The sequence below is a fragment of the Nannobrachium achirus genome (assembly GCF_963921795.1).
Source record: "Nannobrachium achirus genome assembly, chromosome: 18".
In the NCBI taxonomy this organism is placed as follows: Eukaryota; Metazoa; Chordata; class Actinopteri; order Myctophiformes; family Myctophidae; genus Nannobrachium; species Nannobrachium achirus.
In genome coordinates, this window is record NC_137825.1 from 11,688,532 (window position 1) to 11,712,135 (window position 23,604).

The 23,604-nt window shown below is 41.5% G+C and overlaps 1 protein-coding gene across 1 annotated transcript; it reads right to left on the bottom strand.

Moving 5' to 3' along the window:
• Positions 1-2,432: 2,432 nt before the first annotated feature.
• LOC308302872 (N-lysine methyltransferase SMYD2-B-like) lies at positions 2,433-22,667 on the bottom strand (the record flags this gene model as incomplete). The annotated part of the gene is made up of 12 exons (XM_080747190.1): positions 2,433-2,576; positions 3,474-3,582; positions 4,907-5,081; positions 7,717-7,837; positions 8,767-8,877; positions 9,278-9,380; positions 10,574-10,644; positions 11,145-11,263; positions 15,792-15,852; positions 18,427-18,537; positions 21,235-21,298; positions 22,507-22,667. The coding sequence occupies 12 exons, from the start codon at positions 22,665-22,667 to the stop codon at positions 2,433-2,435; spliced, it is 1,350 nt and encodes a 449-aa protein (XP_080603316.1).
• Between the last annotated feature and the right edge of the window lie 937 nt (positions 22,668-23,604).

Here is a 23,604-nt window from a genome sequence, read left to right on the forward strand (position 1 = left end):
CCCAACTCTAGCCTTCAAAATAAAATCGCTTTTTTTTTAAGTACATGTAGGCTATGATGTATGTCTCTGTACAATAAATAGCCTACACTTAGTGTATTTAATGTGTCCTAACACATTTTGAAGGTTCTTTCAGTTTGAAATGCGTGGAATGCGAGCTATTAAAGGCCACTTAAAGGGATATTTCACTTTCAAAAAAACTTTTGGTAGTTTTATCGTCTAATTAGGCTTTTGGGAATAACACCCTGAACAGTTTTTAATTTGCTTGATTCAATATTTAGATATTTGTTGTAAATGCACGAAGCCCTCCTCCTCCAGGACCCCTCCCCATACACACCCATTGTAACTCCAAACTCCATTTTAACCATGATAAATTCATTAAAAACACCCATAATCTTTTTCTGGTTACTCACACTACAATCCTAATACGTGAGCAGGCTGTGTGTGTTTTTTTTAATAACGTTTTAAATTTATTTTTAATAATTTCTTATTGTGTTTAATTTTTTTCCATTTGCCCAAAGAATTATAACAAATAAATGAAAAAAGTTATCAAGAAAAAACAGCCTGCTCACGAATTAGGAGGGTAGTATGAGTCACCAGAAAATAAAATAAAATAATAATGGGTGTTTTTTAATGAATCTATGGTTAAAATGAAGTTTGAAGTTACAATGGGTGTGTATGGGGAGAGGCCCTGGACCTAGAGGGCCTGATAACATCATCATATATCATCAAATATTTAAATATTGAATCAAGCAAATTAAAATCTGTTCAGATGTTCATAAAAGCCTGATTAGACGATAAAATGACCAAAAGGTTTTTTTGAAAGTAAAATATCCCTTTAACATGTTAATTCTATTCATAGAAGAGCATAGGCTAGCACAAACATACAAGGCACACAATTGGCAGGTAATAACACCACCTGTCAATTGTTTGCCTCTACGTTTGTGCTTCACAAAGGAAGTTTCCATATATTCAGTCCAGCACTCATTCAGGGCCCCTCGCCCGGTCTGAAAGTCGTCTGTGTTGGGCTTGTGGAAAAGTGGAGATATTTGACTAAATACACGTTTTAAGGCTTCATTCTTATAATGGGACCCTATGAGTGTGCAGAAGATTTTACAAGGAGAGCACAACTGCATCTTTTTAGCCCGCGCACAAGGAAATCCGGCCATCATGGAATATTCTATGACTTTAAGGTTATATTGCCAATTCAGAAACTCTGCCCCACACTTTTCACATGGGCTTAACTAGTGCCAGCACGAGGCAGATTTTTGCACATTTTTGCAAAACACAGCCTGTTGAGGAACTAGGTTATGGAAAAAATTCCATCCTTTTTACATTGACCTGTTATAGCGCCACCAGCAGGCCAACATTTACAGAACACATTTTTGGAACAAAATGCCTCAGAAATCATGCATGAAGCGAAGACATGATGGTACCCTTTTGCCTATTATAGCACCACCAGGAGGCCACAATAACCTACCTGACCTGGTGGAGACCTGTGCTCGGAAGAGCTTAAAAAAGTTTCATACAATGTAACACTTTGACACAGATTTGTGTCAAATAGAACGTGAAAATAAAATGTTATTGTTAACTTCAATAAGAGTTAAAACAACTTTCATAAGCAGTGTTTTTATTTTTTACATTCATACACACAAAGTTAAGATCTGCATTACAAAATGATTCTGAAATCTGAACACAACATAATGCAGTCCATACAAAAAGGGACAGCTGTCAAGTCATTCATTCGTAAACATCACTTCACTTAAGAAAATAGCAGTAATCAAATAGTAGTATATCCTTTATTTCAGTACTTACAAGAAGTCAGAAAAGGCCCTCTGTTCTCTAACTCTCCAATACAGGAGCCTATGCAGTTCATATAGGTAGTTATGTTACTTTAAACAAGTGAATAGGCTAAAGCAGCGGTTCTCAACCTGTGGTTCAGGACCCTCCAAGGGGCCCTCACATGATTTCATTGCTGTGCAGACTATTGAATACATTCTTTATGCTATTAATTATTTGCGCTGCTACATATCGTTTTTTGTCTGTTCTTAAAACAGATTGCATCAAGCTCTATTAAGCATCACAGCATCCTTTTCCTGGATTCATCAGCCGCCACCAATGCAATGCGTTGTGAACTTGTAGATCGGCTATTCTTTGGTGAAAAGGGTTTGTGTGTAGAGGTTAAGAGTGGACAGTATATCATCATTGTCACCAATCGGGCAGAAACCATATATCTCAAATTTTCAAATGTGTGTTTTTTTTCGTAAAGCTCTGCTTCATCATACAAGACCGTTGCGCAAGACTATTGAAAACAGCAGATCGGCAATTTTCACTATTTTAATTTGTTTAAATGATAAATACAAAGCGAGCAGTTTTGGACATACAAGGTTTCCACCCGACAACGACAATATAATTCAGGTTAGTTTGACAGTATATCATTCAGGTCTCAGTGTATAGTTGACTAGGTGGTTAAAGTTTAGTTTGACGTCTTTCTTGGTTCCGAGCTTTGCCATCTCTTTGTGGAGCGCTGTCATGTACGGATGATCCTTCCCGTGGGCCACTTCCATGATGGACATTGCCTGAAAACACACATTTCAATGTCTTTATTTGAGTCCACATTTATAAAATACATTACAGGGGCACACATGTGTTTCAGTGCTTGAATCCAAACAGAGTGAAAACAACACCGGAGAAAGATTATGGGTACAGAAAGGACCTTCTCCTCCAAATAGATCGACTGCCTATAACGGAGGAGGCTGAGCAATATGTTACAATATTTGCCTCTGAAATGTAAGCAAGCGGAGTAGAAGTAATTAAAAATGAACTTAAATACTTTACACCAGGGGTTCCCAAACCTTTTTGTCTCAGGGCACCCCATACATTTTTTTTTAATCCGAGGCACCCCTACATTATAATTTTCACTCCCAGCACCTTATATTTATAGCATGTTGTCGGGTGGAAACCTTGTATGTCCTTGTATTTATCAACTATAAAATGTACTAAACTAGTGAAAACAGCAGATCTACAAGCGCACAACGCCTCGCATCGCGAGGCGTTGTGTGCTTGTAGATCGGCTGTTTTCACTAGTTTTGTGCGACAGTCTTGTATGATGAAGCAGGGCTTCGCTTTATCAAAAGACGTACACATTTGAAACTTGGAGATACGAGGTGACGACAGTGACGATATTTTAGTGATTATGTTGCGAGGAAAACATTGAGATAATAGCCATTTTGTTTAGAACTGACTGAAAATATGTTTGTACTTCAATTTTAAAATGACACTAAAGATTTTTTTAAGTGTCCAAATAAATTCCAAATATTATCAAGTTATCTCGCGGCACCCCTGGACTGCTGTCGCGTCACCCCAGGGTGCCCCGTCACCCACTGGTAGCAACTGTAACTGATGCGCTGTTTGAAAATGTTCAGCAACCCACGCTGTGAGTCTTTCAGACAGCAGTGTGCTATATACATCATTACCTTCTTGTAATAATCCGTGGCCGTGAGAGGTTTGTCCATTTCCTTATAGAGTCTGCCCAGCTTCAGGTAGATGGCAGACACGTTCAGAGAGTATGGTGGATACAGCTCACTGCACAGGACAAGGAGCATTGGCACAGACATTATGTAAGGCAGGGTTCCCCAAATAGTTTTCCCCAAGGGCCGAATTATGTCTAGGGTACCAAGTCGAGGGCCACAACATTGCAGGGGGCGACGGTGGCGCTCCCGCTACTCCAGTGACAGTTCAGATATCGTCGTCGTCGGGTGAAAATCTTGTATATTTCTGGACTACTTGGAAGGGAGTAACTGAGTTGTTTGCTTGTGACCTTTTGCATGCATGAGCTGTCTTGTTGTGAGGTAATCTACGCCTCCATCCGCGCACACACATAGAGGGCCTTGCAGATCTCTGGCCTGCGTCCCACTGTCCCGTTATGGTGGGAAGGGGGCGCCCCAGGGTTCTCCCCCTCATCAGGGTGGTGGGATACAGGCTGAGGAGATTTGCTGAAGCTTTATACCACTTGATAATCCTATTTTTTGTTTTCCTTCCTGTCTGTTTTATTGTTTATATTATTTGTATGATTTGTTGTATTGTATTCTTGTCTTGTGTCTTATGTCCAGGTCCGAGTCTTGTTTGTCGGAAAACCTTGAAAATAAAAAATAACAAAAAAAGAAAACCGTTCGTTTTGCATTTATCATTTTAAAAATGATTTAAACTAGTGAAAACAGCCGATCTACAAGCACACAACGCCTCGTTGTGTGCTTGTAGATCTGCTGTTTTCACTACTTTTGTGCGACGGCCATGTTTGATCAAGCAGAGCTTTAGCCTACTTTGTGAAAGAACGTACACATTTTGAGATACAGGTTTTCCACCCGACAAAGACGATATACTAGTGTTGTTGCTGCTCTTATACCACCATTATTACTGGGGTTGGTGGGGGCCAGACAGTAGCACCCCGCGGGCCGCCTATTGGGGAACCCTGATGTAAGGGATAATTGTCACCATGTCGGAAGTTGCTGAGGTCAGGACACTTTTGTGGGTCACGGATACATTTGTATGTGTCTCTTAATCCCTTATAGTTTCCTACATTTTTAATTATTTCAAAACATTTTCAAAAAACATTCTCACAAAAGCTAAGATTGAAAAAAAGGAAAAATAATGCAACTATTTTAAAGTAATTTCATTAATAAATGAAATAAAAATCTACGAAATGTCATAAATTAGACAGCAAATGTTTAAGAAATAGTGAAAATAGACGATTTACAAGCTCACAATGCGGCGCAAAGCGATGCGTTGTGAGCTTGTAGATGTGCGGTTTCCCCTAGTTTGGGTCCCGGGCCGCGTTGTGAGCTTGTAGATCGGCTCTTTTGGGTCTCGACCACAAACGTTTGGGAACCACTGCTCTGGTAGGCTATACCTGTAAGGTTGTGCGATCTTCTCGCCGTAGCGGATGGCGCCGTCCGAGTCGTACATGTAGAGACACACGCCCATGGCCTGGTACTGCATGTGCAGCATGTACACGTTGGAGTCGTGGAACACGGTGCCCATCTTGTTCAGGGACGCCTCGCACATGTTCAGAAGGTCGCTAGGAGGTGCAAGAGAGTCAAGGAGGCAATGGCACCTGTTAGGCCTGTCACAATTATTACATAATCGTCTAATCGCAAATTATTTGAGATAATCGCATGTTGAAAAATTTGACAAATAGCTGAAATAGCAGATCTACAAGCTTACAACGTGTTGTAAGCTTGTTGATCAGCTATTTCCGCTATTTTAAGAAATACATTTAAAAGTATAAAATGATTAAATAGGTCAGTAATCTTCCCTGTACAGTTCATGATTGTGAAGCCTAAATGGCACACAGAAATTAAGTATTCATATGTTCAAGTATTCAGTGACAAAAACACAATTAAATCTCTGATCGCTAATTTGTGGGACAATTAATCGTCAACTTAAATGTGTAATCGTGACAGCTCTAAGCACCTGCAGGCTGAACCTGAAAGGCTATTGTTAGAGGTCTAATGACAAGCTGTTTTTTTTAAGGGTCATGGTCCTTCAAACGTGTATTAAAAGGTTTTAACTGAAAAATCCACTCCAGTGAGGCTTGAGCCATGGCCGTTTTATTTCTCTCTGTGTTCTGATGCCTTTTGAGTTGCAGTGAAAAGAATGCGTGATTCCTAAACCCACCAGGCTTGAGTTAAGACCCGCCTCGCGGAAACGCGAGGACTTCCAGGAGTGGCTGAAATCCCTGCCTGACACATGGAGGGTGGATAAAGTCAGAGGCATGAAGACTTGTACTTGAGAAATCAAACCTCGGTTCGAAGTGGAGCGGTGAATTTGAGCAGCTGTACCCTATGTGAGTGAGTGAGTGAGTGTAAACTGTGCCTGTGAGTGAGTGGTGAGTGTGCCTGGCCTGCACAAAACAGCGCCCCTCCTTTAACTAGTGTGTTGTGTGTGGCCACTCAAGGTATTGCCCAGGCTACGGACAGGGCCAGCCAGCCAGCCAGCCAGCCAGCCACATACCCACGGATATACCTGTTCATTGGAAGCGCTTTCACCGCTCCAAAAAGCCTGCATTTGCACAATGCATAACTATTAATTTCTCACTACAGTGCTCAAAATAAACTGTGCTAAAACATTTTTGGAGCGGTGAAAGCGCTCCCAATGAACAGGTATATCCGTGGGTATGTGGCTGGCTGGCTGGCTGGCTGGCTGGCTGGCCCTGTCCGTAGCCTGGGCAATACCTTGAGTGGCCACACACAACACACTAGTTAAAGGAGGGGCGCTGTTTTGTGCAGGCCAGGCACACTCACCACTCACTCACAGGCACAGTTTACACTCACTCACTCACTCACATAGGGTACAGCTGCTCAAATTCACCGCTCCACTTCGAACCGAGGTTTGATTTTTTTAAACTGACTTAATTGTACTGTGCTTAATAAAGGGAAAACTTTGCTAAAGAGAAAAACGTACTGAGAATTTGAGAAAGCTATTAATTTGTCACTACTGTTCTCAAAATAAAAACTCTTACTGATTATCAGTTAAATTGTTGTGGTTTGGATATGGCTTTGGGCATATTATGCTGCGTGTATTATTGTAATGGATCAGTAGGTAGTAGGTACTTTGCACTTGAGCGAGCAGCACTAACGTTCATGGGCACTTTCATACTTAAGATTATCGAGAGGAGGCGGGTCTTAACTCAATCCTGGTGGGTTTAGGAATCACGCGAAAAGAATACCTATTTTACTGCTGGTTTTGCCTGTCAATCATCACCTCTGCCCGGCCCCCCCCCAGGGGGAGAAAGAGAGGGGAGGAGAGGAGGCGGGATTAATGGACTCTGAGCCTAATTATTCAGAAAAGCCCAGACCACAGGAAAAACACTGAATGTTGAAAAGTAACAAATAGACATTTTATGTGATGAGACCTTTAATGAAGGTACTCTGACTCAAATCAGACTCTTGTAGCGGTGGGATGCTAATTCAACAGCTTTGTGTGAAATAATACATATCAGTGTGCACTGGGGAATTAACGACTTGTGATTTTTGAAAGTCGACTCGGCTCAGTAAAACGTTGAGTTGAAGTCGACCAGATGATTAACTTAATGTTGCAACATTGTTTTCTCACTCAACTGTAAACAAACCAACATAAAGTTTAAGTGTATAGAGGGATATCTTCACATTTCTAAAGTGACAATTTAAGGACTTTTTAGTACCTCTAAAATGACAAATTAAACATTGTCGAAATTGTCAAATATATATAGGCAGAAATTGTGAAAATAGCCGATGTGCATGCTCACAATGCGAGGCGTTGTGAGCATGTAGATCTGCTATTTTCACAATAGATGCGAGGTGTTGTGAGCATAGATCTGCTATTTTCACAATATAACCCTGTTATATGAAATGTAACGCCTCAATTCTTAATGCTCGTCAGGTTGGGTTGCAAAAATAATGATAGAAAAAGTACGAAGGATTTCTTTTTTTTACTTCGACTTTCGACTTTGTCTGGTGGGAGTCGACTTGTGTAACGAAGTCGACATGACGACTTTTTCGTTACTGGCCTAGTGTACACAGCGTTTGTTCAGCAATTCAGCTGACAATATACATATTGTTTGTTCAATCCCTCTTACTCTTACTGTATGTCTTCGGGTGCTATTTATACGATCAATGGCAGAAGGATGGTCTAAAACGCATAGCGTTGTGGCTGTGAAAATCTCATCTTTCGTAAGGATATCTTTGTCGTTCTTGACTGCTGCGAACTCTAGCATGACCTTCTTGGCGTAGCGGACCATGTTGCTGACGACCTCTGGCTCAATGGGTTCGCTCCGCTTACGCACTTTGAGCTTGGCCTGGTCCTGAGGCCAAGGAGAGAAGATGACATGTTAGGAACATTAGCCGCTTATGTGAACTAGGATAACTCTGTTATAAATGATCTATCAATACTGCTGTGATGTGTCTTGTGTGTGATGTTGAGTAGTGCGGGGCCTTAAGGGGAGAAAATGCTCATTTCGTGCAAATCAGTCTAAAAGCGCCAACTTTTGCACAGATGTAGCCCAGGGCTGATGATTTAGCTAGGGCGCCCGAGTCGGCGACCTTCATGGGTCGCCACAGCGACCAAATCAAGTTGGGCTCCCATCGACGTTCTATACAGGAGGAAAATACCCAGAAAAAAATCTGCTTTAAGTAGAATGTGTGGGGTCTATCTAGTGGTTTGACATGATTCTGAATCCATTGCAAGCATTTGTTTTCCACAAAAAACATTCCTTGGGCTATAAATGGCCTAACAAAACAATGGTTTAGTGATGAGTCATCACTTTTCACAGTTTAGTGGGCATTTTGTGGGACCATTTTTAGCCCAAGGAATGTTTTTTTGTGCAAAACAAAAAACATTGGGCTACATCTGTGCAAAGTTTGGCGCTTTTAGACTGATTTGCAAGAAATTAGCATTTTCTCCCCTTAAGGCCCCGCACTAGAAGGGATGATTTAGGGCTTAAGTGATTCATAAAGTATTTTTGCACATTTGGGTCCCATGCAGACACCAAATTCCTCTTTTGAGTACTGAGTCGGAAAGGTTAGGGAGCGTATAAATATGTAAACACTGCTGTTTTATGAATTAAAGTGAGACATATGACTACAACCCTGGATCCGGAGCATTATACCTCAGATAAGGTTTTTATCTCTGTGTTTACACATCCAAATTCACTAACATTTCAGAACTGAACTATTCTATTTTGTCTGTTTATTTGTATTTAATTTTTTTTATAAATATTTTCAGTCGACTTACTTTGGACTTGGTTGTACATTCCTGGCAGTCGCACGTGAAGTGGTAACAGTCTCTTAACCGGTCGTTTCTGTCTTCTGTTGCGTATAGAAGGTCTATGTAGCTGATCAGCAGCTTTGGAAGGCAAAGGAACACACATAGACACACACATGTCAACAGTACTTCAGGTTTCTCTGCCACATCTACTTGTTGTAACACGTTTCTTGGGGACCCAAATACATTTGGGAATCAACGAGGGTACATTTAGTGTAATCACATTTTTGTCTTAGGAATGCGACAAAAAAACACGAAAATATTAGTCTCCATGGCATGTAGCCTGACACTCAGCCTGAATTGACATTTCGTTTCACTTCAACAAAAAATTTAAAGGGGTGTGGCTAGCGATTCAGGGTCTGGAACTAGGCTACATGGCATGAGTAATCGATAGAAAAAAGGTCATTTTGGGGATGAAAAGTTAAAATAAAAGCTATGAGTCCTCTTTCCAGCAGCTGTCTGTCTCCTCTCCTGTCCTCACCTCATCACCAGGCTTCATGTCCTGAACGGCTCGTATCTCTGCTGCCACTCCCTTGTATGTGACGACGACACTGGGCACACAGCTGTGGTTAATGAGGGACACACTGGGGGGAGAGAGAAGAGAGAGAGTGTTGTTATGCATTCCATTCATGCCTCTCTCTTCCATGTTTGAAAAACAACAACATTGTTAGGATATACAGTATGTGGTGGAAAGTCACTATAAAAGTGCATTTACTCAAGTACTACTACTCCGTACTTTTGTACTTTTACCCAGAGTAAAGTTTGAATTCCGGACTGTAACTTGTAACAGAGTATTTTCTATATTGCAGTATTGATACTATTGCTTTAAGTGAAACATGAATATACTTTTTTCCACCACTGCAAGTACTGTACTTACGGTAAGTACAATATTAGTATTTCCACTGCGTATAGAGCATACATGGGCAACTGGCGGCCCGGGGGCCACATGCGGCCCCCACCTTCACTTAATGCGTCCCGCAGGTTAATATCGGAATACTGAATATATTATTGATTTCAGCTGTTACAATTCCAAACATGAACTGCTTTAATTCTGTCAGTCTATATTAGTAGCTTAATGACTAGTATAGTAGTATTAAAATGTATTTGTTATGTCCAGTGTATTTGTAATTAAGTTCATAAAGTTAACATGAGTATATAATTAAATGTGTTTGAAATTAAATCAAAATGTTACATTTCAGGATTCAAATTCAAATTAACAAGAAAATTGTTCAGGATTCCAATTCAAAAGAAGCAAAAACTTGCCGATCTACAAGCTCAAAACGCATCGCAGCGCGATGCGTTTTGAGCTTGTAGATCTGCTATTTTTCTTCTTTTGTATGAGATACTACTAGAATGACAAAGTAGGACGTAGCAATATGCAATGTGGCCCTCTGGTGTGAAGGTGGAAATATAGTGGCCCTCTCCATCATCAAAGTTGCCCACCCCTGGTATAGAGGGTATGCACATGCATAACGTGAATGGCAAATTGAGTGGCAAAGTGAATGGCAAAGTGAGTTTAACGTCGTTTAAAGCAATCAGATAGGACTTTTCTGTTTGGATGTATGGGCTGTCAAGGCCAGAAAGTAATTCTTTGCCACTCAGTAGGTGTTCCCGCATAACTTCCGGTTATGATGGTGATGTCACATGTATAGTATACCCTCTATTGTGTGTGTGTGTGTGTGTGTGTGTGTGTGTGTGTGTGTGTGTGTGTGTGCGTGCGTGTGTGCGTGCGTGCGTGCGTGCGTGCGTGCGTGCGTGCGTGTGTGTGTGCTCTTACTCTGGGTAGAGTGCAGTACCCACGTTATGGACCAGTTCCTCATCCTCCACTGTGAAGCAGTTACAGCCAACCTGTTGCACAGAGACAGGAATCATTACTAACAGCTCGGCACGTGCACACATAGACATCAAAGGGGGCTTGAGCCCCTGCCCTTTTATCCGTCTGTAAAAGGTGCCTTCTGCTGACCATGAATGCAGTTCTTGCTATGGTGAAAGAAATGCAAATGACCCTCTTTCCATGCCATACCTGAAGGCAGCGTTCAAGAGAATTGCCTTGTCCAAACTCTCCCGAACTTGAATGCAGCATCTTATGTTGAAAGAATTGCCCTCTCTGGGTAGAAATCCATTCCATACGCCGCATCTCCAGTATTCACTTGATTTTGCTGTTCTTAAAATGCTTTAAATGTTCTTCAATGTTTTAATTATTTTATTTATCTCTGCTTTATTGTAATCATGTGTATTATTTCTGTTAAGCACTTGTGCTTCATTTTCTGCTCTGTAAAGCACTTTGGGCTGCATTTCATGTGATGAAAGGTGCTGTACAAATAAAGTGTTATTGTTATTATTATTACCTGAGAGAAGAGTGACAGAATCTCATGGTGGTCAGGGAAGTCCAGGTGTTTGGAGTAGAAGTAGTGCAGGCTGGCGATGTCGGTCTCGTTAATGGATTTGGTCTCGTTGTCCTCCACATCTGGTTTGTAAAATACACAGCAGCATGCGCAGTGTTAATAGAACGGGTACACATTATTTTCATTTAACTTTTTAACTTTCATTTAACTTTCATTATTTTATGCTTTAACTATTGAAAAATAGCAGATATACAAGCTCACAGCGCTGCACTGAGTGCCGCACTGTGAGCTTGTAGATCTGCTATTTTTGAAAAATCGTGAAAATTAGAATTTTGACCCGATTCTATAAGTGTCTTTTGAATCCTTCTAAGGTTTTTTGAAAAAACGTAGTTTTTAGTTTCTTATGTTTCTATGTCAGCTAAATGGAGCTCAATTGTCTGTTCTTGAGAGACTACTATGTCAGTGGTTCTCAAACCTTTTCATGTGAAGGACCCCCAAAATGACATGTATTTGGCCACGGACCCCCATCTCAAAATATTTAGTTCCAGGGACCACCCAGAAGCAAAATTTGAGTTACAAACGTTCGTTGAAAATACATATATTCCAAGATTTTCACACATTTTCACAAGTTTTTCAAAAATATTTTTCACTGGTTAAAGCATTCAATAATTAAATAATTAATTAACTGAAAGTGTAAAAAAAAAGTACCCATGTGCTAAGAATATAAACACAGAATAGGCAGGTTGCACTAATGCACTGATTCTCAACCTTTTCAGGCTGCGACCCCCAAAATAATCATATTTTAACTGTGGACCCCCCACCCTGACGAACACTATACTCACAACGCACCGCGTCGCGAGGCGTTGTGAGCAGATACTGTAGATCGGCTTAAAAAGTCCTTAAATTGGCACTTTATAAATGTGTAGACACGAGATAGTAACCCTCTAGTCTATAAACTTAAACTTTATGTTGGTTTCTTTACTGTTGAGTGACAAAACAATGTTGCAATTAAGTTAATCATCTGGGGACCCCCCCTGAAAATCTGGGTATTCTTTTGAATACAATTCAAGTGTCTGGGAGGTCGGGGTTCGATACCCGTCCGGGTCATACAGTACCAAAGACGGGGCCCAGTGCCTCCCTGCTTGGCACTCAGCAAGGGTTGGATTTGGGGGTAAGTCCCTGTGACATACTGTACTAGCGTCATGTCCAGGGGGTGTACTGTACATCAAGCTGCCTCACGCTACAGAATCAGTACAGTGACGTCCGTTCAGAAAAAGCTAAGGTATGGCAACATGACTGGTGTCTTGTACGCGCGCGAAGGCGTGCGTGCAAGACACCAGTCATGTTGCCATGCCTTAGCAACAGGCATGATACACTTATTTTAAGAAGTGAATTTAATTGTTTCCCCCCGTTTCTACTGGATATGGCAGCCTGGAACGGTTGTTCAAGTGCAGCTAAACTTGGCACATTAGTAAACGTACCACAATTAACAATAATGCATTGCACCTGTGCAGCTGACCTGCGGAACCTGGGAATATACCATTTTGTCAAGATGGGGAGAATACAAGCTGTGTGGAGAATATAATTATAAAAGGCCTACCTTGTTAAAGTGACCCTTTTGTAAAATGTTGCATTTGTAGTTATTTTACTGTAATTAATAACCAGCACAGATAGACAAAGAGACATTCATGGATTTATATTTAAAAGTAACTTTTATTTTCCCCCCTGGGTATACCCAGGGTATGGCAGCTGCATACCCCTGCCATACCCAATTGACGCCTCTGAATCAGTAGAAAGGCTCCAGCCCTATGGGCCTCATGGCTCGACAAGGCTTACTACTTCTAAATGTCATAAGATTTTTTACGATTAATTCTACTGTTGATTTTGTTGCCAAAAATGTATTCTGGCAATCCTTGATGGCATCGTATTATGCACTCTGACAATAGTCGAGCTACAAACTCACAGCTGCGACGTGTTGTGAGCTTGTAGTTCTGCTATTTTCAGAGTGCACTACCCTATAGCGCAACCAATCATGAAATGGACTGTCTTATACTGGATCTCTAGTACTAGTCCCTAGTACCTAACATTTTGGTCAAGTTTTTATTCGTTGACAAAATTGTCAATATATTTAGTCTTAGTTTTAGTCATCTAGCTTAGTTTTTATTTCGTTCTCGTCATTGACAAAACCTCTTTGGCGATCATAGCCTATTATGTGAGCTTGCAGACTGGCTACTTTCCTGCGTATGTTTGCCTATCATGCCATGCCCAGAATAGGGACATGCTAAGGTTCCTGAGGCTTAACACCATGACATGAAGCTCACAGAGGTGAAGGAGATGAGACGGATATAGAAGACCTCCTGTAACACTAGAGGCCATTTACACCACATCAGCGACCGCTCACTGACTCAGCGGCTGTGTGGGTAAACTGAACTTCTCCCCCTCCTCCCCCTCACACACCCACACTTTACAAACAGGCTCCACACACATGTACAGTAGAATCCCCATGTATCCATCTATGACTATAAAATGTATGGTACCGTTGCGCCACAAAGGCCTTAAAAACAAGGCTCTAAACATCCCAAAGCAAACTGGTTACTGCTTAACCTTCCATCTTGACCATGATCATTTTGAAAGGGTGGGATGGCTCAGAGTAGTTGATTTAGTAAAACATCTTGCAATGGGCCTGGGCGGGGTTGCACCAGCTGTTACTAAGTTATAACGTAGCCTAGTTGTAACGTAAATGGCTTCTAAGTCAAGACTTACGCATTACTAAAATGTCAGGTGTTGCACCACACAAATTTGTTCTTACGTATCTCTAAGTAACAACTAAATATTTACACCACCCCTTGGGCAGCACTAAGTCTTTACTAAGTAACCTATCTCTATGGGAGTAGAGCAACTTCACTACTAACGTGGCAGACAGCATTATATCGGCTATTTAACTAATTCAACAATGAAACGACCCATCTGTTTAAAACATACATTAAGCCCTATATACATTTCGGACATTTGAAAATAGCCGATCTACAAGCTCATGATGTGTCTGCTATTAATAGAGTATTTCTATATTGCAGGATTGATACTTTTTTAATTAATTTGAGTACTTTTCAACCACTGCATATACAGCACAACAGCGAATTGAACGGTGCGCTCTCTTCCACTGTGTCTCCAAATATGCGTTGCCCTGCGTTACTTCACAACGGGGGAAAATGTATGAGGCCAATATAATTTGTGATACAATCCGTTTGCAGGGCAGTGCGCAGGGATGCGCTCGCCCTGTGCACGCATATCAGTGACTTGTGTACATGCCAGTGGAGAGACGGAGCTCTCTGTTGACAAAAGACGATACAAGCTTTATTTCCTTACTAGAAACAGTTCGTTTTCATTGGATTCGGGAGCTATGACGTCATTACTTTAGGAACAGTCTACGCATTACGTTGTGCCTTAAAGGACCTAAATTCATGGACCTACACCATGAATTTTCACTTTTTCTATTTTAAAACCTTTTTTTGGGGTCCCACTGGCACCTTCTATCCTCACAAAGTCCTATTTCTGACCGTTGTGTCTTTCTCTGGTTTTGGGCAGACAGAGATGAAAAGCTTTCCACGGGTTCTCAGAACAGTGCTGTTCTGAGAGTTGACGAGAGTGACGTCACTCTCCCGTTTTTTTTTCAAAGTAAAAAAAAAAAAAAATCAAAAAACTTTTTTTTTTCAAAACTTTAAAAAAAAAAAAAAATGCAATGCAGAGTCAAAAATTTCAAAACTTTTCAAAAAACTTTTTTTTTTCCAAAACTTTTTTAAATTAAAAAAAAAAAACTTTCAAAAAATTTTTTTTTCAAAAAACTTTTTTTTTCAAAAACTTTTTTTTTTTCAAAAAACTTTCTTTTTCAAAAAACTTATTTTTTTTCAAAAAACTTATTTTTTTTCTGGAAAAACCCCACTAGATGCGCCCCTGAGCAAACAGAGGCCGTTTTGGTATTGCAGCTGGAGAGCCTCATTATAGTAGAGCTAGAACAAACAAAAAGAATGGTCAGGGTGTTTTTTGAGGGTTAAAACCTGTCTAAGACTCAATTTTGAGCATATATTTATACAAAAAATATAGTTTTAAAAGCATGGTGTAGGCCCTTTAAGCAGTCGTGGTGCAACACCTGTTAGTAACTCACTTAGGTACAAACTAACTAGTAGTTACTAAGCCTCTAGTAAGGACTTTACTCCCTAACTTAGGGCAGAACTTACGTTCTGGTGGTGCAACTGGCCCCTGGTGTACAAGACACACTACACCACTAAGATACCCATGTACCTGACAAAATACTTACCAAATGTCAAGGATGTCCACTATCACAACACCAGACGAAAGGCAGCTGCCCTAATTTGGCTCAAACAAAGGGTTACATTTGTTCTCCTCCGGGCAAAAAAAATGTGTAATGCCCTACCAACGACCTTAAAGGAGTTAGTAGACCTTGTATATGAACTCTATACTGTCCTGTGCTTTTCCTGCTAAACCGCTCATAAAACATTCAATCAACCAATACATTTGTGCACTCTCAGAGTTTAAGCAGCACCCACCTCTCTCGTAGTTACTAATTAATTAAGTTAACACAGACCTTACGGTGAATGTGCCCATGTGTGTGACTGTTGAGTGTACACTTACGTGATTGCAGCTCTCCAATCAGCTGGAGCATCTCACACGTAGATCTTTCTTTCTGTGTCTTCTGTAGAGAAAGAGAAACAAAATCTGTCGAATAATAAGTCTTAATATCTTTATTTAAAAAATACTCACAAAGGTTGCTTCTATAATTGAATTCAACTCAATTGAGCAAGACATTTTGTGACAGTGGTAACAAGAAACTCCCACTTGACAGAAGAAATGTCAGGCATTTCCCAGGGTGGACAACCATCTGTCTCAATGTGTCTATATACTGTACATTATATCCAGTTTAGTGGCCTTAGGGTCAGAGTGTCCACCCTGAGACTGGGAGGTCAGGGTTCGACCCCCTGCCGGGTCAAGACCAAATGCAGGGTTTGGGGGTTTTGGGACACATTTCAGTAATGTTTTTAATTGTACATGTTAGTTATGGAGGGCTATAATGTATTAAGGCATAATTGACTTAATAGCCAGGGATCCTTTTAAGAAGAAGAATTGTCCAATAACTGATCTCAAAATCTTAAAACTTAAAACTTAAAGGCATAGTATGTAACTTTGCCCTGTGTAATGGTGTTTACTTGCAGAAACACAAAAACTGACATAAAGTATCGTGGAGAAGCAGGGTTCAGTTTTTACTTTTATGAACCACAACAAACTCACAGAAAGCTGCATGTCCGTTACACATTGATTTTGGAAGGCCTGGTGGGTTTTGGCACACTGCTTTTCTCTAAAGCAGGGGTGGGCAACTTTGATGATGGCGAGGGCCACTATATTTCCACCTTCACTCCAGAGGGCCACATTGCATATTGCTATACGTCCTACTTTGTCATTCTAGTATCTCATACAAAAGAAGCAAAAATAGCAGATCTACAAGCTCAAAACTTGAGCTTGTAGATAGGCTATTTTTGCTTCTTTTGAATTGGAATCCTGAATAATTCTTGTTATTTAATCCTGAAATGTAACATATCGATTTAATTTCAAACACATTTAGTCATATACTCATGTTAATTTATGAACTTAAATACAAATACATTGGACATTTTAATACTACTATACTATATAGACTGAAGGAATTTAAGCAGGTTATGTTTGGAATTGTAACAGCTGAAATCAATAATTGCGACCGTCAGGTCGCAGTTACTATCAAAACCTCGGCCAGCTGTCCAGTCTGTCAGTCTGTCAGTCAGTCTGTCACACGTCACACTTTTGCCCTGCTCATATCTCCGCAACTGTTGCCCTGATCCATGCCAAATTTTGCACACACACTCCTTGCCTGCCAAACCACAACCTCCAATTCTCACATGGCCCTCTTCTAGCGCCACCATGAGGCCGATTCTTGCAAAACACATTTTTGAACACTGCTCCTACTATGTTTGCCCTAAAATCACGCAAATCGGTACACGGTATGTCTACACTCATCTCATCAACATGGATCTGTCCTATTTAGCGCCACCTTCAGGAAGATTTTTTAAAACACATTTTTGGACACTACTCCTACAGATTTTGCCCTAAAATCACGCAAGTCGCGACAAAGTATGTCTACACTCATGTTATCAACATGGATCTGTCCCATATAGCGCCACCATCAGGCCGATTTTTTCATTTTGGACACTGCTCCTACAGATTTTGTTCTAAAATCACGCTGCGACCTGACGGTCGCTTATCTCCCGATTAGGGAGTCTTACTGGTATATCAGTATTCCGGTATCGACCCACAGGCCACGCTAGTTGCCCATGTTTGCTCTAAAGCCTTAATATAGATTTGTACCTCCAAAACTGTCCCTCTCTCTCTGAAAGCAGATGTGGGATTTGGCACGTCACTCAGGTACTTTGTTTGCATCATCAGGGACGTGCCAATCAAATCCTTCAATATTAGCGTGCCTCACGGTGGCTGCAATGCGCTGCATAATATGTCCCGGTCGCTCCTAGCCGGAGTTACGGCATTTTATGTGAGCTGCAGTGTAGGGGGTCCTCCACTGGGGGCGCCACCACTTTTGCATCCGTTCTGGAGCACCAGGAGTCGGTGGTCCCCGGGAATTCCCCGTGAGCAGCCCCGTTGGGGTGGTCATTTGGTCAGTTTAGCACATTTGGTCATTTTTTACATCTGGGGTCCCCCAGGGACCTGGGGGTCCCTGGAGCTCCGGGGGTCCTTGGAGGTTGTAGTTTGGCAGGTAAGGAGTGTGTGTGCAAAATTTGGCATGGATCGGGGCAACGGTTGCGGAGATATGAGCAGGGCAAGAGTGTGACGTGTGAGGTGTGACTGACTGACGGACTGACGGACTGACGGACGGACGGACTTACACTTTGTGCAGGGTTTGATAGTAAATGCGACCTACGGTCGCAATAATTTTAAGCGTGTCGCAGCGCGACTCGTTTTGAGCTTGTAGATCGGCTATTTTTGCTACTCTTACTGAAGATAAGAGGTTTTTGCTTGACAGTAACAATATGCAATGTGGCCCTCTGGCGTGAGTGTGGAAATATAGTGGCCCTTCCTTTCCATCATGAAAGTTGCCCACCCCTGGGTTACAGTCTGTGCCTTGTGGGAGGCAACAGTCTTGAGACTACAATACAGACCCAACAACTGCTATTTCATTGATGTGAACAGTGTTGGAAGAAATGATGAAGAAAGACCCTGCACTCACCATCTGGGCAAGGATCCTGGCCACCAGGCGGACTCGCTCTGATGGACACCATTTCTCACCGTACGCAGTCATCGCTGAGCACTCCAGCTTGTGCATGGCCCAGTCCCCTTTCTGACACACACACACACACACGCACAGACACACGCACGCACGCACGCACGCACACACGCACGCACACGCACACACACACACGCAAAAAAAAAGAATTGTTGAATAATTCTACACGTCTTAATATCTTTATTTAAGAAATACGCACAAAGGTTGCTTCTATAATTGAATTCAACTCAATTGAGCAAGACATTTTGTGACAGTGGCAACAAGAAACTCCCACTTGACAGAAGAAATGTCAGGCATTTCCCAGGGTGGACAACCATCTGTCTCGACCGTGTCTACTGTACATTATATCCAGTTTAGTGGCCTTAGGGTCAGAGTGTCCACCCTGAGACTGGTAGGTCAGCAGCAGCACGCACACACATGCACGCGCTCTTAATCCAGATTGACTTACAATAAGCAAGGGAATAGATCAATACATCAACATCAATACATCTGGAAAGAAATCTAGGAAACCTAAGAAAAATAGGTAGACCCGAGCACCTATATGCCTACAAAAAAAACGTAAATGATTATAACATTTTAAAAAAGCTATCTAAATGACATGCATCGTCATTGAGGGTAGACAACAGGCACACACGCACACAAAATAATTGTGAAAACTTTGCAACATGATGCTTGAGACCTAGTATTTAAGATACTGCTTTGATGCTCATATTAACCTTAAGAAGTAGCCTTTTAAACTTTGTTTTTTATTAGCACATGCATTCATTCCATACATTCCATAGGGCTGGAACAAAAAAAAAGGACAATTACATCATCAACTTGCAACATGAGTGGTCCCTATTGAGTGAAAGACAAAGTATTTCTAAAATAAATAAAATATTGATGGTGTTCACATTTTTGTTTAAGGGCAAATTATAATGTATTAAGGCATATATACGGCTCATTAGCCTTGGGTCCTTTTAATTGTGGATGTCTTAATGGTCTTTCATTTTTGTGCAAGTATGAAATTAATTGTGCAAGCATGTTGCCTGCATGGCACGCACCAAAATTAAACTCACCCACACGTATTCATGGGTTGCATTTGTAGTCCAAAACGGCCACGTTGAGGACCAACACAGGTGTTTCAATTTGTCTGATTGGCATAGAACTAACGCTCTTTGCCAATCAGAACACCTGTGTTGGTCGTCCTCAACATGGCTGGTGTAGGACTACAAATGCAACCCATGAATTGCTTAACAGTTGGTCTACTCTAGGCCTAGGGCATCTGAGACAATTTGCTATGTATGTACAGTAAGCATTGCTATGTACATCATGTACAGTATGTAGCATGACAGTGCTATGCCACTCAACACAATGCTAAACTCACCATCTAAGCTATGCATACAGTAAGTATAGCATGCCAGTGCTATGCCACTCAACAGAATGTTAAGCTCGCCATCTAAGTTATGCATGTAAGTAAGTAGCATGACAGTGCTGTGCCATTCAACACAATGCTAAACTCGCCATCTAAGCTATGCATGTAAGTAAGTAGCATGACAGTGCTATGCCACGCAACATAATGTCAAGCTCTCAGTAAACACTGGTCCTGTCCCTGACTGCCCTGTGTCCTTCCCTAACCCTCTCTTCTCATATCTTCAACAAAGCTATCACCTTTAAAGTAACTACAGTAAGAACAAATGATCAATCAGATGGTAAAGGAATAATGTAAGCAACTTCACATTCCTGCAGTCATTATTAACCCCATTCTTCCTCCACATCCTCTTCTTCATCCATTCAAACAGGGGTCATCACCATGCTGGCTTGTGGTGGACATTTGTGTGTGTATATATATATATATATATATATATATATATATATATATATATATATATATATATATATATATATTGCCACGGACATACAAAATGAGTTGACAATAATATTACCATAAACACATAAAGAGATACAGTAGCACTGAATGACCATAAGAGGTTTGAGAGAGTTATGGGGGTCCTTGCACTTAAAACATTTGAGAACCACTAGTACTGGTTGGACTCATAATGTGCTAGTGTCGTTGTAAATCGGTGTCATACATACGGTATTAAGAAAACTTGGAGACTTGAAATTCAGTCATTGTGATCAAATTATATTCTAAATAAGAACATTATCCACAAGTTTGTGGATAATGTTGAGCCCGAGAAAGGTGGGCATCACTTTCTGTTCCTCTTAGCTGTTCCCTTCTGGGGAGAGTGTTTTCTGCTGGTGTTTCAGTCCGAGTGTATCAAAGGGTGCGTTCGGAAATGCGCACCGGGTGTGTGCTCAGTGTAGTGAGTGCCTAAACCCAACCCTAATCCTCACCCTAACCTCAGTAAAACTATGCCTAAACTTAACCCTAACCCTAACCCTAACCTCAGTAAAACTATGCCTAAACCTAACCCTAACCCCTAACCCTAACCACACCCGGTGCTTATTTCTGTACGCACCCTTTGATACACTCTGACTGAAACACCAGCAGAAAACACTCTCCTTTTCATTCTGACTGGTTGCTGTTCTACTGTCACACCTGAATCTCTGCATGGTGATTACATGGTGCTTGTTCAGTGATTTGAATCAGCTGTGTGGAGGAAGTGAAGCCCACTTCTTTCCCCAGTAAGCTTGTTGGGAAACTTGTATAAAAAAGTCCCACGGGCAGGTCGAGTCTTTTCCACAGGCACATTTTGTCCGTGTACGTACGGACATATGGATGACACCTGCACACGACTTGTTTCCTACCTGGCAGTTGACATTACAATAGAAGGCTTTCTTGCACTTTCCACATTTCGCCAAGCGCTGTTTCCTACAAACGAACAAACAGGTTTTAATGAGCACTGAGCAGCATGTTACGCCATAATGTGTTTTGCATACGGTATGCTCTTGGATGGATATATTAATTGTTTACACGCACACGCACACACGCACACGCACACACACAAGCACGCACATGCACAGGCAGTCCAGGCACGCATGCACTCGGGCACTGGCGAAAACCAAATCAAAACTAGACTAGACTAAAATGTTAGTGACTAGTGAGGGACTGTACTGGAGAATCCAGTGAGTAGAACTAGAAGACAAGTCATTTTAAGTTTGGTTGTTCTCAGGTGTTTTTTACTCTCGGTTCGCAGCTGAAAATAGCAGATCTACAAGCTCACAACGCCTCACACTGTGAGGCGTTGTGAGCTTGTAGATCTGCTATTTTCAGCAGCAAACCAAGAGTAAAATCAGCCGTTACGATGCCATCAAGGACCGCCAACATACATTTTAGTCGACAAAATCAAGATTTAGCCGATTAAAGATTTATGAGATTTAGTCGTCTAAAACTAGACTAAAAGTTAAGCAAAACCTTTAAGATGACTAAAATGTGACTAAAACGAAATGACATTTTATTCAAAATACTATGACTAAACTAAAATCAAAACTTGCTTGGAGTCACCATGTGCTACACATGCATCAGTGACATAGCGAAAGACAAGCCACATCTTCTAAATAGATTGCGCGCGACAGCTTTAGTTTTCAGAATGCAGTTTGGGGTTGCTTGCTGTTGGTCTATATTAAGAATCACTGACAAATGAACTTGTTTGACAGTGAAGCACTGTGGTCTGTATTCAATGCTACTCGTGTTTGTAGAGCATGTGCTGTGTGGACTGTATGGAACTGCATCAAATGAACTGACACACAGACAATAAACTGTGAGTTAGTTAGTGGTCTAAACAGTGGTTATCATTATCAACCTTTTCAGGCTGTGATCCTCCCAAAATAATCATATTAGGCTATTTGTATCTTTACTGTTTAGTTTAGGGCATTAGGAAAACGACAATTTAAAGACGTTTAATACCTGTCATCTGCCTCTCCCCAGGTTGAGAATTGATCCCATTACGCATGTGTAAAGAAAGACTGCACTTTAATCACCCGGATGCATAGCCTACAACATAGGCCTGTTAATCCACATAGAAAGGCGATAACAAGTTGTGAATATGCATGCATATGCCACGTAAAATAAGTGCATACTTAGCAAAGCAGAAGTCGCAGAAGTCTCCCCTCTCTTCCACTGAGAGGACGTAAGCATACGGCTGGCAGGAGAAGAGAAGTTCTCCCACTTTGAAGGGTTTGGTCACCCGGAGACCTCGTCCTTTGGCAGGACACTCAAACAACTCCATGTGTTCCTTCATTGTGCTTCCAAGAAAGTTCTTTAATCCAGAGTGTCCCTTCGAAGCGCCTTTATTCCACAAAGGTAAGAGAAGATACAGTAGATTGTGGTGGATGCCCCCCCTCCCACGTCAAGGTCCTTCACGACACCAGGTCCCAAATGTGACGAACCAACGAGGTGCCCTGGTGTTGCTACGATCACCAAGGGGGGGGGGGTTGGTCATTGAGGGGGGTGCCAGAATCCTCCCCGGACAATTGATGACATATCCAATGTCTAGGCTTTTGGCAGGAGGTTTGCAGCTGTTACGCAACCACGTGCGACAGAAGAGCAATGTAAGTGGAGGCCTAGTAGTGCCTGGCCTTAATCTCCAAATTCCTAAATCTAGGCCACTGACTTCCGTAAGTGGAGCTAGGTGGGCCTACCGTATGTATCAGGCAGTTGACCCCTGCCCCCATTAGTTTTTATTTAAAAAGTAGCTCCGCTCTGCTGCAAAGTGTGAACATTTTCAACAAAAGAAATCTATACATTTTGAGTACGTTGATTCAGCAGGACAGATGTGAACACGAGTAGATCTCCGATCTTTGGTAGTTGATGACCAGTTGTGCTGCCGTGCCAAGTGTAGAAACGTGTTTGTTTTCCTGTACAGATGAATTGCTGCATTCCAGAGTACAGTAGGTCCAGAGCTTCTGACTGAAGAACCAAAAGCGTTATAAAGTCTCCCCAGGTCAAAGGGGAAATTCCTCTTTGGGCTAGTGGTGAAGATATTTGACTTCAGTATCCCTTCCCATGCACGCAGGAGACCTGGGTTCAAATCCCTGCAGCCCGGGTCTGACATCTGTGCAAAAGCTGCCGGCAGCTCCCAGTACTTAATGCATGACTTGCAATACCAGGGCCCTGCTATTTATAGTTATGCTGAGTTGCCATTCTCTGATGACCCAAATGATATCCGTCCCAAATAC